Source organism: Oryzias latipes, chromosome 17 (assembly GCF_002234675.1).
Source record: "Oryzias latipes chromosome 17, ASM223467v1".
NCBI lineage: Eukaryota > Metazoa > Chordata > Actinopteri > Beloniformes > Adrianichthyidae > Oryzias > Oryzias latipes.
In genome coordinates, this window is record NC_019875.2 from 14,876,840 (window position 1) to 14,891,128 (window position 14,289).

The 14,289-nt window shown below is 42.4% G+C and overlaps 1 protein-coding gene across 4 annotated transcripts; it reads right to left on the reverse strand.

Moving 5' to 3' along the window:
* Window positions 1-459: 459 nt before the first annotated feature.
* Window positions 460-12,716, reverse strand: LOC101169144 (serine/threonine-protein kinase tousled-like 1-B). 4 transcript variants are annotated; one of them, XM_011486410.3, is made up of 22 exons: window positions 12,185-12,716; window positions 10,849-10,970; window positions 9,646-9,714; window positions 9,474-9,512; window positions 9,277-9,352; window positions 9,151-9,194; window positions 8,987-9,076; window positions 8,190-8,270; window positions 8,009-8,101; window positions 7,811-7,921; window positions 7,457-7,593; window positions 7,139-7,330; window positions 6,997-7,063; window positions 6,808-6,905; window positions 5,115-5,196; window positions 4,927-5,018; window positions 4,147-4,236; window positions 3,490-3,659; window positions 3,264-3,399; window positions 2,866-2,977; window positions 2,654-2,761; window positions 460-1,806 (listed from the first exon to the last, which is right to left on the reverse strand). In XM_011486410.3, exons 1-22 carry the CDS (start codon window positions 12,309-12,311, stop codon window positions 1,657-1,659), a joined length of 2,286 nt encoding a protein of 761 aa, XP_011484712.1. In that variant the 5' UTR covers window positions 12,312-12,716; the 3' UTR covers window positions 460-1,656. The 4 variants fall into 4 exon arrangements, with proteins under 4 accessions (XP_011484712.1, XP_011484713.1, XP_004078954.1 ...); XM_011486411.3 differs by having other exon boundaries at window positions 8,987-9,070; window positions 12,185-12,712; XM_004078906.4 differs by lacking the exon at window positions 9,474-9,512 and having other exon boundaries at window positions 12,185-12,715.
* Between the last annotated feature and the right edge of the window lie 1,573 nt (window positions 12,717-14,289).

Below are 14,289 nucleotides of genomic sequence, written 5' to 3' on the forward strand. Positions count from 1 at the left end.
AGGCTCCGCGAGGGTTCATATCTTACTAAAAGATCTGATAAATAAGAAGGCGCAAGACCGTTAAGACATTTAAAAACGGTTTAACATTGGAAGTTGGGTCATCTAGACCCACTAGACAGTGCTCTGAAGCTTTTTTCTTCAATGATTTGTGATCTTCACTGGTGTCCATGGATTACATGAAATCTTTCCACCTTTGTCATGGTAGGGAGAACACGCCAATGTAGGGGTGGGGTTGTCTAAGCTGTCCCCCCTTCCACAGCTTGCCTTATTCATGACTCTTGCTTTCCAGTTAATTGTGCAGGTTGCGAGTTCAACACTCACCTGTCTTTTGAGCAAATGGAGACGTGGGATGAAACAATCTATAAAAAAATGTCCGTTCAGGTCTCCCTTACCTCTTACCTGCATGTTGCTTTTCAACAAAAAGTGGTTCCAGCGTATAAAACGAGACCAAATATCACATCATGGAGCAGATAAGTGTTTTATTTACACAATGACAACACTTGAATATATCATGAATTCCAGCTGAAGTGGATAACACAGCCGATCTGGAGCGTGTCCTCTTCTGTGAGCAGGAGGAGAATTCTGGGAATTAGCTCGATACATCAGATTTGTCGGGCTTTTATGCTTAAGTAAACAAAAAACAACAAAAGAGCCCCCCCATCAGACATTTATGAAGTTGGTTGCAGCTGAACACAGTTCAAATATGCACATATGCAGGGAGGAGGTCATGCACATGTTACAAACTAAAAGCAACGTTTATAGCAGCAACACTGAGAATGGCTTTTAGGAGGAAACCAATGAATGGAGCAAACGGACACTTGGAGGCATAAAAAGCTGGATTATTGTTATATATCTGCTAGTTAGTCGTGTTTCCTGCACATGAAATGTCCAATGAACTCTGCTTTGCCATTCAGTAACATATAGATACAGATTTTTTTTTGTTTGTTTGTTTTTCAAAAGAGCCTAATGTTAAGTAGTCCAGCAGGGAAGCATGGACATCTACATCAACACACCACCATGGAACATCCGCCTCTTTTACCTGAACTGCGAGGCGGAAAGACGCCCGGATCTGGACCCGATTGTGACGAGTGAGGCCATGCGGTGGTTCTTTCGAGAGGACTCTGAGCGTCATCTGGGTTTAGAGTGCAAACTTTAAAAAGTCCTATTTGTCAAAATGAAAATCGCCGTTGCCGGGGTAAACTTTGACACGACCGCTGCACCCGCTCTCACAAGCAACAAGACTGGAAAAGTAGGCTTATGTTGACACAACTGCTAGTCAGCTAATAGTTATATTACGGCATACGTGCTCGTGAAGATGCATGTGGAGCTACAAGGGGGCGGGGTTTGCAGACCAATCTAGGAGGTACCACACTGCTGTAAGTCTATGAGGTTCATTTAGTCCAGAAGCAAATCCACTTGCTTTCATATTTTTCCTCCAAACAAATACTCTTTCTACGTCCTTTTCCACACTATTACCCCCCTCTGAAGTCTGAGGCCGGAGCTCTGATCAACGCAGAGCTTCTTTCTTTTTTTCCAATCTTTCTGTAGCCAAAATATCCATCTTAGGAGAAGCTCGGGGCTCGGATTGCCATCTGTCATCCCGCCGATTACAGCAACCTTTTCCTTCAGGTCGACCAGAAGGTCCCGTCCCGTCGGTCAGTAGTTGGGGATTGATGGGGCCGGGGGCTGCAGGGACCCGGAGGAGTTCGAACGTCTCATGTGAGGGAGGAGATAGGAGTCCGAGCACAGTTGGTGAACGTCGTAGCGGTCCTCCTTACGATACGCCAGACAGCGCCGGATGAACGCCTGTGGAGCCGAAGGAAACACAACATCTAGAATGTTTTTCTTTTTTGAGGGAGAATCTTTACAAAATTAAAAAACACAGGAAAAAGGCTTTAAGATTCCTTAAAAAATGTTGATTAAACATTTAAAAAATGTAACAAACTACAGCCTTATAGTCAAATAAGCAAGCAAGCAAGTGTTAAGCATGGTAGGGGTATTCTGATCATGTGGGCTTTTTCTTTCCTAATTGCTTTTACTACTGTACTTGAAAACTTGGTAACTGACTTATTTTTGAAGGGTATTGTTGCTTTTAAACACCAAAATCTCAATTGCAGTTTTTACAAAAGGCCCACTGCAATGAAAATGATGTTTTTAACATCTTCTTGTGGCCTTTTTCTCATGATAGATGGCATATGCAGTGCGGCAAGAAAGTAACGGCGGGCTGCGAGCTCCCTGCTCCTCCTCCAATCAGATGCATCCACTTGCAGGCAAATAGATCCACGGACGTCTTTATTTTCTAAATAAGGGTTTTTAGGTTGGCAGGACTTTAACTTCATGTTTTTGTCTTTAATGTGTTTTTCTATTCACTTTTTCCTGTTTTAGTTGTTTTGACTCGCATTGGAAATCACTTTCACTTTCTTGGGAAAAGTGCAGTTTAAATACATTTTACCTACAAACTGCAGAGTTTGGTGTTAAAAAGGTGAACTTGAGGGTCTTTTGGGTGTGTCAGAAGTTGGTTGGTGATTTTCTAAATACCCATCGTTACCAATCGTTAGTTGAATCTTTTAGATACTGCGGTGAATTGTGGTGCAAACTGCTACACATCTGTCACCAAATCAAAAAAACCTTCACAGCCATTGCAGTGCGTTACCTTGGCCTCTGTGCTGGCCTGCGGTTTGGCTGGAAACTGAACTTCGGTGGCTTTGAGGATGGTGTTTTCCTGCAGGATGTCCTGCTGGGACTGATTGTGACCAAACGGCTGCAGACACAATAAAACACACACAAAATAAAAGGGGTCATCCCTCATGCCGGGCTGTCAGCGCTCGCACACGGGCTGCGTCACACATGGAGCTTTTGGCGTACCTTGCGTCCGTAGAGGCATTGGAAGAAAATCACTCCAACTGACCAGACATCCACCTTGTTGGAGATCTTGGGTGGTTCCTTCCCAACAACAAAACACTCTGGAGGAAGGTACCTGGATATACGTGCGTATGAGATGACTGCGGTTCACTTTCACATATGTGTCTTAGGTTACATTTCATCAAATATAAAGGATTAACCTTTTAACAAAACATAGTGTTGACATTCTGTCGACTGCCATAACTCTTCAATTGTTTACGCAATTAACATAAATCGCAGCGATTTATGTTAATTATAGCTTGTCGCATAAACTGCAGAAGTTCTCTGGTAAGTCAAACAACGTGTTAAACCAGCAACATCGCCGCGGTTTACGGGTAAAAAGGTGCACTTTGGTGTCTCACCAGTAGGTGCCTGCACCCTGTGACGTGAGGTCCATCCCATCCACACCATAGTTGTCATCATCCATTATCTTGGAAAGGCCAAAATCCGTGATTTTGATTTCACCGCATGCTGTGCCATCAACTAATAAGATGTTACCTGTGATAAACAACAAGTGAGATTCCAGCAAACTTAAAAACCTGAGGATGGTGGGTTTTTTTGGTGTTTTTTTTTTTAATGAGAGCATACCAGGTTTGAGGTCGTAGTGGATGATGGGGGGTTTGATTTCGTTGAGGTAGCGCAGGGCGCTGACGATCTGCATTACAATGGAGCGGGCCTCCTTCTCTGACATCAGCTTGTTCTGTTTCAGGTAGAAGTCCAAATCGTTCCCTTCGCAGAACTCCAGCACGGTGCAGAACCTGACAGCGGCAAAAAAACAATTCAGGCGCCCGTCTCTTCATGGCGAGAAAACCTGGATGACAGCGACTCCCCCTCCCTCCTTATGTAGGTTACAAGTCAGTGTGAAGCCTGTCTGGTGCCCAGGATGCATGGCGTCAGCTTTAGTTAGCAGTTTACTGAAGAAAAAAAACTGTTCAAGTCCTAACGTATTTAAAGCTCTAGATCCAATTGATTTTACCGCTGGGGCTGAAAAAATAAAATGAAAGTAAACATTCAACACATCAATTCAAATTTTCATTGTCAGGACATGCCAACAATGAATCATGCATTCTTTCCCATCTGATTACGATGCAACAATACCTCCAGACAGAACATAAACGCTCCGCTCTCTTCCTGGACTAAGGCGCAGGGAGCCATTTCATATCAGGCTTTTTAACTCGCCGCTGTGAGGCGAGCATCCTCTGGATGTGAGAGAGATCGTAACGATCCAGGTCAGAGGTGACTCACGTGTCCGTGTCGAGGGAGAAATAGTCGTAGAGTTTGACTATTCTGGGATGATCCAGCTGCTTGTGTATCCGGTACTCCCTGCACGCGTGCCTGGAAGGAAAAGTAGCAATCCAGTTAAGTTTGTTTGGGAAAGATGACATGGAACCTTAGAAGAAAGGTTTTTTTTTCCTAAACTGACTTCAAACATTTCCTGATGCCATGTTTTATATCATCAACCTGAGGCCTCCTGAGCGCCGATACTCATCTTTGAAATCATTTAATTACAAACAAAAAAGGGTTTCAGGACCTCAGCAGGACTTTCAGGCAACAGTTTCCTACCACCAGCGGCGACGGCAGCACCGCCACACGCCAACGCTCCGAAACTGACAGCAAAAAGACGCCTCCGAAGTAAAAGATGAGACCAAGCAGCTGGCTAATGAATCTCAGAGGCGCGCCATCTTCTCCGTTCCCCCCAAAACGCTTAATTATCTTGTAGCAGTTAAGTTGGTTCTGTCCCTGCAGCCTGAAGGACGGAGTGCAGGAAGCTCCCAGACTTTGTGGACATGATTCCAGCATCTTCAGCTGCATAGTTGGACATTTCCGCAGGAGCAAAGCCAGAAAACTGACAGCATCAACTACAGCAAATGACTTCTATACTTCACAATGATTAAGAAAGCTTCTTGCTAAACTGAAACTGAAAAATAAATTATGGATTGAGGAGACAAATGGATCTTTGAAAATCTTTGTTCTTAGTGGATCCAAAGACACAATGGGATGGGGTTTTATGTAGATTAGACCTACTTGTGGTAGTTCTCCTTTTTCTCCTCTCTCCAGTTCTTGTTGAGCTGGTGGATTTTCACAGCGGCGTAGCGCTGCTCAAACAGGTCAAAAGCCTGCAAACGGCGACAAGGATTCAGTTAGGAATACAGGAGGAAAAATTGTGGGCGGAAACATAAATATATAAAAATCCCTCGGACAGACGATGATACCTTGTAGACTTCACTGAAGCCGCCCCTGCCCAGCAAGTGCAGCAGCAGGTACCTCTCGTTCAGCGTGGGGTGGTCTTTGAAACTGTGTAGAGGATAAATTCAACTATTAAAGAACCTCATTAGAGTTGATTATTGGACTTTCACAAAATGTGTTTTATGTGTCATAGAACATTAGATTTCCTGTACCAACACTTCATATCAACATATGTCAGAATAAAGAAGAAGGAAACAACGTAAAATGTCAAAAAGAACTATTTTGACAGTACCTTTGGGCTCCCATTAATGCGTGCAATCATTTTACAAATGCACACAAAAACATGTAAATACTTTATATGGAATTTTCTACACCAAATCTCACAAATGAGGAATTTGGCCTTTCATTCAAAAAAACTAAAATAATAAAATGATTTGTTTTGGAACGTACAGAACAGATGACTTCCTGGAAATTAGCCCAAAGGTTTGACCAATTTTATAAATATAAATATGAATTAAGTTATTTTTATCCACACCAAGTTATTTTTGTCAACCAGATGTGTTTCATGATTAGCCTTAAAGTTATTGAACTGGTAATAGAGGAGAAAAAAGGACACATTTATTTAAGTTCTTGAGGTTTTTACTATCAAAGAGTACTTAGCTCTAAGTTTACTATATGTTGATTATGCGTTAGTAATTATCAAATACTGATCAGACAAATGAGTCATAGAGCACAATGTCACTGCCATTTTCTTGAAGTGATTAAATAAAAGTCGCGCAGTAAAGAATTAGTTCAATTTTCTATTTTTAAATGATAAATCATAGATTAAAAAGGATGGTTAAAGAAAAACAATCAATACATTTAATAAATTTACATCCCATCTTGTGTAGGCTAATCAACATAAAGATGTTTTTTTTTTTTACATCTGTTTCATAATAGCCAAGCAGCAGTTTTGTGTTCTATTTGTGTTTGTGGTATTTTGAAATCTATTAAATCAGTTTGAATCCTCTGTAGAGTCATTTAGAACTTTATAGTTCTGCTGTCAGCTCGTTTTGTTCTAATCAAAAAGTCAAATGGACTTGTTCCGAGTGTCCAAATGTCCCACCTCTCTATCTGGGAGCGAGTGTGTCGGTTTGCTTCCAGCTCCAACCAAATTACGTGAATTCAGACTCCATTTTTTGTAATATGGATGCTGCAATATTGGAGACAGATGTCGTCCGAGTTGGTCTGAGTCGACGTTTCTATGGCAACCACTCTCACCAATCAGGAGTGAGCTTGTCGGAAGGGGACACCCCTACTCCATAAAATCTGTCAAACGTTTCAAACGCTTGACATGGGAGCCAGTGGGCACCATATATTCTTATCAAGGCATCTGATTGGTCAGTTTATAACTACCATAACTTGCACAACAGAATAAGTATGAAAAAAAATAATAGATGAACAAGAACATGTTAAAAACATGCATCAGAGCAAATATTATTATTCTGACTAACATAAAGACTGAGTATTAGCTGGTTATTTCTCTAGACAAGTCTGAGATTTTGGCTTCTTGGTACTTCCTGTTCGGAACAGGACGGGGGAGGAGTCACTCAGTCCAGCTCTAATTTACGATCAATGGTATAAACACAACACCCAATAAAACTATTGTACTGTATTGAAGTCATTACACTGTCACGACTAGACTGAGCTGCAGGTGAGGATGAAGGTGTGTGCGCTTACGCTGAACTGTCCTCATTGTTTATCCTCTTCAGCTCTCGGATGTGAAGGTTTCTCACCCGCTCCAGCCTCTCCAGCTCTGCCTGGATCTCTGCCTCCTCCTGGATCACACAAGTGGACATTGTTTCAATTGAGCTTTCACAGCCAAAACGTTTCGACCTGCATGCGGGGGGCAACTCTTCAGCCGCTGACCTTCTTTAAGTGTCCGAGACGAAGCTTGAAGATTTCTTCCTGCTCGTGGTACTCCGCCAGGGTCAGGCTGTCAAAAGTCAAAAGTTTCCAGATTGAGCAAAAACAAAGTCCAGCTAGTAAACGTCTTCTTTAAGTTACTCACAGCTGGGGCAAGGAGGGCTTCAGGAAGGGATCTGAATCGTTGCCGTTGACCACCTTGGCTTTGCGCTGCTTGGGCTCGGATGTTGAGGCCACAGAGAGGGAGGGGGCCGCTGGGTTGGGAGGCTTCCTCTTGGCGAGGAGCTTCCTCTGTCGCTCAATATCCTCCCTCTGCTGGTTAATGCTTTCCTGTTGCCTGCATGGCAGAAAAAGCAGACCCGGAAGTAAAAACTATATGACAAGCAGCTTCCAGCTCGCTTTGCACCTTTGGCTGCCTCATACATGAACTAAAAGATCAAATAAACACTGCAGTGATTCTCACTTGATCAGGTTTTGGAATGCATATCCGTCAGTCCACTGCTCTGTGTAGGAGGCGCCATGTCTGACTGTGGTGAAGTGACCGAGGCGCAGACGGTCTTGCATGCTTTTCTCACGACACGAAAGCTTCTCCTGGTTGCTCTGTCGAACAAATAAACAGTCCACTAATAAGAATCAGAAAATTGAACGTTAAGAAAAAATGCTGTAACCGAAGCACCCCCAACCTGAATTGTTAAACCACAACAAAGCAGATGTGAAAACCTATTTGACGTTCATCTTAAAATATGACACTAACATTATAAATTCTGTATCACACGAGTTAATAAAAGTCCCTAAGACCCTTAGAGCAGGCACAGACCTTCTCTATGAGCAGTTTCTTGCTCATTGTGATGCACTTGTTGAGTCTCTCCTTATATTTCTCCAACAGTTTCTGCTGTTCATCAATCTGCCTTCTCAGGTCACAATTGGCCTGTTTCAAAGCAACAAAAAAAAAAGAAAAAGCATGAAATGTTGTCTGGGTTTTGGCACCACTAAAGGAAACGGGAACAGAACTCACCCTGAGCAGGTCATCTATCCTGCCTTCCTTCTTTTCCAGGTCCAGACTCTTGTTGCTCTCCAGGGCGGCGAGCTTTAGCCCCGTCAGCTCCGTCTGGGAGAAGACGGAGACGGGATATTAGGAGTGAGTTTGTTTGGTTGGTTGGGGTGTTACTTTGGCCTTCGTTAGATGAATCAAATACCTGAATACATTTGCTCAAGGAGGCTTTAAGGTTGTGCTCCCCAAAACTCAGACTGGTGGGGGAGGAGCTATTCTGCTGAATCTACAGAGAAAAGAAAAACTGTTAAAACCACGTCAGGCAGATAGATACACCGTTCATGGGAGACAAGAGGGACTTCTGTGTTTGGAAACAGCATGACTCATATATCTAACATGAGCAAACAAACATCGGAGGCAAGAGTGAGAAATGGAGCGCTGCATTAAGGCAACAGAAAGGCATGATCTGATGTGGTCATCTTCCATTCATTCATCTTCTAATCTGTTTATTCCCTTTCGGGGTCATGGGGCAGGGGACACCATGGACAGGTCGCCAGTCTGTCGCAGGGCCACAATCACACACCCATGCACACTCACATACACACCTATGGACAATTTAGAGTAACCAATAAACCTCTGAAGCGTGTTTTTGCTCCTCTTCCATCAGCTCATAAAAGCTGAGTGCAGTGGTGGAGGGATCGACGCCTGATCAGAGGACTGCAGGTTCGGTTCCCGCCTTGCGTGTGTCCAAGTGTCTTTGGGCAACTAGACCCCACATTCCTCCACATGGCCAAGCAGTGGGGCGTCAGTGTGTGAATAGGACTGCGACTGTAAGGCGCTTTGGGCCTTGATTTAGGTGGAAAAGCGACATATAAAGATCCTGTTTGTTGCTGCTTCCAGTAAGAGAACTTTACTTCACAGAAACGCCGCACTTGAGCCAAAGACGCATCGTGGAGTGCTTCTTTAGAACGGGCTTCAACTTGGGAGTCAACCCTCACTCACCATCGAACCTGGAGCCGAGTGCGAGCTCTGTGGCGAGCGGCGAGAAGATGGAAGGCCTCTGACTGGACTGGAACCATTTCCACCCTGAAACTTTGCAAACAAATAGACTTAGGGCTCTAATTCCAATTGAGCACCATTACAAAAGTAAATCTATCAGAACTCACATCAAAATAGTCGCTGATTTTGGGTCCACGTGTGGAAGTCTTTCCTTTAAAAATAAGAGATATGTTAATAATCACAGAGCAAGACGTTGACATTTTACCCGTATCCTGCTGCATTGCCAAACATACCTTGACTACTCTCAGAATAGGTGTCCGCTTTCCTCTTCCTCCCCCTGGACGATTCAGAGTGCTTCTTCTCTGGGGTCTGTGAATCAATATGAAAGGAGAGGAGTGAAAGAACACGCATAAATCCCTTGTGTTACCTAACAAAGCAGAAAGCGAGGCTTGTGTTCAGCAGGACAGAGCAGTAGGAAGAAGGTACATACTGAGTAGGCAGGGGAGCTCCCTCTTTTCAGATCGGAGTTCTAGAAAGACAAAAGTGGGGAAAGGTGGAAGCAGTGGGAGGGACAGGGCCACAAGATTTTGTCCAAAGAAAAGAGAGCTGTGAATTAGCTGAACAATCAAGATCGGGTGCATTGTTTTCTTCTTTTTTCTTACCTCGGACTCCTTATCACTTGATGAGCCCAGACTTCCATAGCTGTGGTTGGAGGATTCATTGGCCAAGCCCTGAACACACAGGACAGTTCAAACATATGACTGAACAGGCACAACAGGAGCTTCGGCGCAGGTAAGCAAGGTCAGTGACCCTGTGAAATTCAAACAATGGTGAAAGCATCATATGAGGCCGGGCCCTCCAGGCTGCCACGTCTGTCAGGAATGCAGCCCTTCTCTTATGAGGTGTGTCACTTGGCTCCTCTCCAACACATGTACATTTCCAGGAACTCACTAGTCCTTTTTAGGAAGACAAGAACCTTTAACCTGTTTTTTCAGTGATGGGAAGCAGGGCTTTTTTCCCCCCCTCTTGGGATATGAAAGTCATCACTCTGACACATCTGTTTCAGACAAAAGCTGATACTCCATAATTAGTTTAGCAGTTTTATTAGCAAGCCAGCATACTCTTGATATCTTTAGTCTGAAATGTACATATCTTGTTACAAATATCCATGTTGTTAAGTCCCAATTCCTAAATGTATATATATTTATCCAAAATTAAACACGAACACATTAAAGACCCACTCCGATCATCTTTTGATCTACTTTCAACGTGTACCCAGTGAGGTTTTGCAGTTTTTAGCAAAAAATAAATAAATAGACGTTGTCGTTTTCTAAGACAGTTTCTGTGGAGCGGTAGTAGTTCATTAGAATTCCACCTCTGAGTTGTGGGCGAAACTATTGGTGTGGCCCCCCCATTTCCCATCATCCGTCTGGTTACGTGTTCTCCCGCTAGCTTACAACCTAGCATTAGCGGTGCAACAAAAATGGCGAGCAATATTGGAACTCTCCAGCCGTACAATTTTGAGCCAGATTCAGCGAGGATGAGGAAAATGAAGACTTAGATGAATCTATTTGTCTGCATAGAATGGGGCAGAGCAGGGAGCTTGTAGCCCGACGGCACCGCTACAAGCTTTTTCAATTGGTATTTTTTTTCATCTGTTCCTGATTCACAACAAATATCCAGAAATGCAATTTTGTCCTCCATCGTGAGAACAATGTCACAAGAACATGTGAAATAAAACCCACAATCTTCACTGGAGTGGGTCTTTAAAGGAAGACGGTTGTTACCACCCTGTTGGAGGGTGCCCTCTTTTTATTGAACATTTGGCATCTCTTAGGGAATCGTTTTTTCTGGGTGACTGTTACCTTAGCACCTCCGCTGGTGCTCCCCGTGCTGCCTACTGTGTTGCCGCTGACAGCTCCTGTAAACCTGGCCTCCAGCAGCTCCTGTCTCCTGGGGTCCAAGCTGTGCAGCTCCTCCATGGGGGCTGCAATGAGGACAGAGAGTAATTGTAACATAAGACACTCAAGCAGTCATGATTACCTAACAGATAAAAGGATCAACAGGAAAATAAAATCTGTCATCTCCTGACCAGAAGATAACTTAAAAGCAGGTATGGGGTCAGAGTACTAACTAGGGGAGTCAGGTAGAAAAGGGGTAAGGTTAAGGGAGGTGAGCCTCCTGAATTGTCCACACAAAAACCTTCAGACTCGCCCATTTGTCATCACAGCCCTCTAGTATTCTAGGACTACAAGATAGAACAGCTAAAAAAAAAAAAGTGGTTCAAAATATATTTAAAATGCAGCATCGGTGAGGGGAAAAACACTGGCAGGATGCTACAGAGGCCCCCCTCCAGTGTTTTAAACGGGTTGTACAGGCTACGCAGAGGCCTGCTTTTCACATTAAAATGGTGCAACTGTCACTCCTCCAAGCAGGGCACAATAATTCACCTTAAATCTGATCTCCCAAAATGCACGTGTCATGCAGACCATTAGTCATACGTGCTGAATAAACTGGGGCTTGTTCTAGAACAACCAGTTTCCATAGAGCACTCTGCTCCCTGCTGACTGCAGCTGCAAGTGTTTGTTTCATTATTGGACATTTCCTGGCTGTCATCTTAACACAGCCCATGGCACAGGGGCTTGAAAAAAAAGCACAATGCACGTCAGAATAAACAAACTTTATTTAAAAATCAAGAGATGACAGACTAACCACTCTTATTAGGATCAGTTTAAGTAGTGGATAACTTAAACGTCAGGACCAATTGCTGCTATTTTATCTGTGTGGTTACGTCACGTTCCATCATAAAAGTAAAAGACTTCAGGACTTCTACAGGGCCTACTTTCAAGTTTGTAACGCGGGTGTGTACCCATCGACGTTTATCTAACGATGTCAGAAGGCGAACTACTAAAAACACACACTAGTATTAAGGTTGTGGTACGTGCAACCCGAGAGTCACACAAACAGAACAACAAGCTAGCACAGCCTTTGTGCAAACCCGACTTAGCTTGCTGCTACTTAGACTGGCCGTAAACTGAACTGACAGCTGACGTTTGGCTTCCAATTCATGGCATCAGTGAACTTGACATCCATTTTTTCACCCCCTTTTACATGAACAAACACGACCAAAAATATAAATATGTTTTGAAAAAAAAAAAAAAAAAAAAAAGGACAGACTTTTCGGGGGGTGAGCTCGTGTACCTTCCTTGCTCTTTGCGGTCGCCGTTAGATGTTGTTGAGAAAACGTTGGGGACGAGGAGAGCTGCGACCAAGATGGCGTCGCCTCCAAACTTCCACCACCACTTCCACTGTTACTTTGGACACTCATGAAGCCACTTTACGGCCGAGAGGAGCCAGCGTACACACTCCCGAAAATGTGCCCATCGTTTGACACCTGCTGCAGCCAAAGAGGCCCGGAAACCGGTGGCGAGTCCGCTCTCGCACCGCTAGACGTCCCGCATTTTGCGACCCGAGCGTTTCCGACGGAGGAGCGTCTTCTTGAAACAGATCCAATGTAACCTTTGCATGATGACCGCAGATCGCGCCTGTCAGCATCCAATTCGCGAGAGGAGCTTTGATTCTGGTTAGTAGGCGAGGCTATCGCGAGGCTGGCGCGCACCTAGCAGCGAGGAGGGGTGGCCTGACACCGAAACAGACACTGATCTGGGATCATTTCACCCTCTTTCCAACTAGTTTGAGGTTCACCGGAAGGCACCACTTAGCGACGACCTGAGAACAGCTTCTTGTTGGGTTGAAAAACAACTATCACCCGAAAACATGGCCGAAAGTTCTGAATTGCACGAGGATGGAATAGACATAATTACTCCAATACAGACGAGATCTGTAATGTTTACTTAATCAAAACATATTTTGGACGGGAAACAGACTTGTAATACGCAGTTTCGCTTTAAAATAATTCAGTTTTTAGCCATTTTTTGTAATGATTCTGTTCTATAGTTGAAAGTTTCTGTAATATTTTACTATTTTCTATAAAGACAGATGATTCGGCAAATATGTGGGACTGTTACTGTATAAATAGAAGACTTAAAAATTATTTTATGCTACTATATTTTATTTTGTCCCCATTTAATTTTATTTATGTGCACATTTTTTTCTTTTCATTTTTTTAAACATTCATTTTTAACGGATTTTTGTACAAAAACTAATTGCACAAAAATGAAATGTTTCGACCTCACAAAATCTTTTCTGCACTGGATTGTTTATTTATCTTATTAGGCTTTACTTGATGATGGAATATTGCTTTTTTGAAATTTATTTTTATTTCAGTAAAAAAAAGCGATCACTGACGTACTTATTTATAAAGGATTTTAATACACTAAGACAATTTGATCGATTAACTATTCTGCAATATTAACAGTTGATTGTTTACATAAGGGTGATTCCGTTTGGATCTGAAACAGATGTGTATAATGCAGTTTTGCTTTAAAATAATTTAGTCAGGATGATTTTTTGCTATTTTCTTGTAATGAATTTTTCTATAGTTAATTTCTTTAATATTTTACCATTTTCTGTCTAGATTAAGGGTAGATTATTCATCAAACATTTTTGGAAAAAAGTCTAAAAGACGCTATTTTAATTTATTCTACTACTTCAAATGTGCTTTTTAAAACTTTTGTAAACTTACAGCACTTGTTTTTTTGTGCAATACGGAAAAAAGTTCATTCCACAAAAAAATAACGGTTGAATGTGTTGTCCTCACTAAATCCATTCTGCACTCAGATATTTTTCTATTTACATTTGGGCTTTAATTGATATTTAAATAAGATAAAAATTAAAAATAATCCTTTTTTGGTATGGATTGTTTCATTGGTGTATTTTGTAACCGCGGGAACATTTATTTTAACGAACAAAATATTCCATATAATTATGATCCATGGAACATGTGTCTCACACAACATGCATGCAACCCTGTTACCATGACCATTTTAGGATGGTAGAAGAAGGATCTAGCAGAAAATCACATGATGTGCAGTTTTCCAAAAGAAATGATAGAGCAAAGGTATCTCCTCTTCTATTTTTCATATTTTTACAACATAGTCTAGATTGAATGTCTCAGTATATGTAACTTTGTTACCCACATAATCTAAGACAATTACTATTTTAACTTCTTCATATCAGTCATTTTGGTCATCAGTAACAGCTAAAAAACTAGCTTCCAGAAAGAAAGCTAATATTAGTACAGTTGCAACCCTGTTAACTGCAAAACTTGCAACAAGGTTGCACCAAGTCCTGTAATCATCAAATATGTAGTGTAACAAAAATTGCACAATTGATCTGTGAGCTGA

Excerpts from the sequence above, each read along its gene's own strand:
- LOC101169144 (XM_011486410.3), bottom strand. The coding sequence starts at position 12,311 with ATGAGTGTCCAAAGTAACAGTGGAAGTGGTGGTGGAAGTTTGGAGGCG. Across the intron at positions 8,102-8,189 it reads CCTTGAGCAAATGTATTCAG|ACGGAGCTGACGGGGCTAAA; the intron begins GTATTTGATTCA and ends GTCTTCTCCCAG. Across the intron at positions 7,064-7,138 it reads AAGCCCTCCTTGCCCCAGCT|CCTGACCCTGGCGGAGTACC; the intron begins GTGAGTAACTTA and ends GACTTTTGACAG.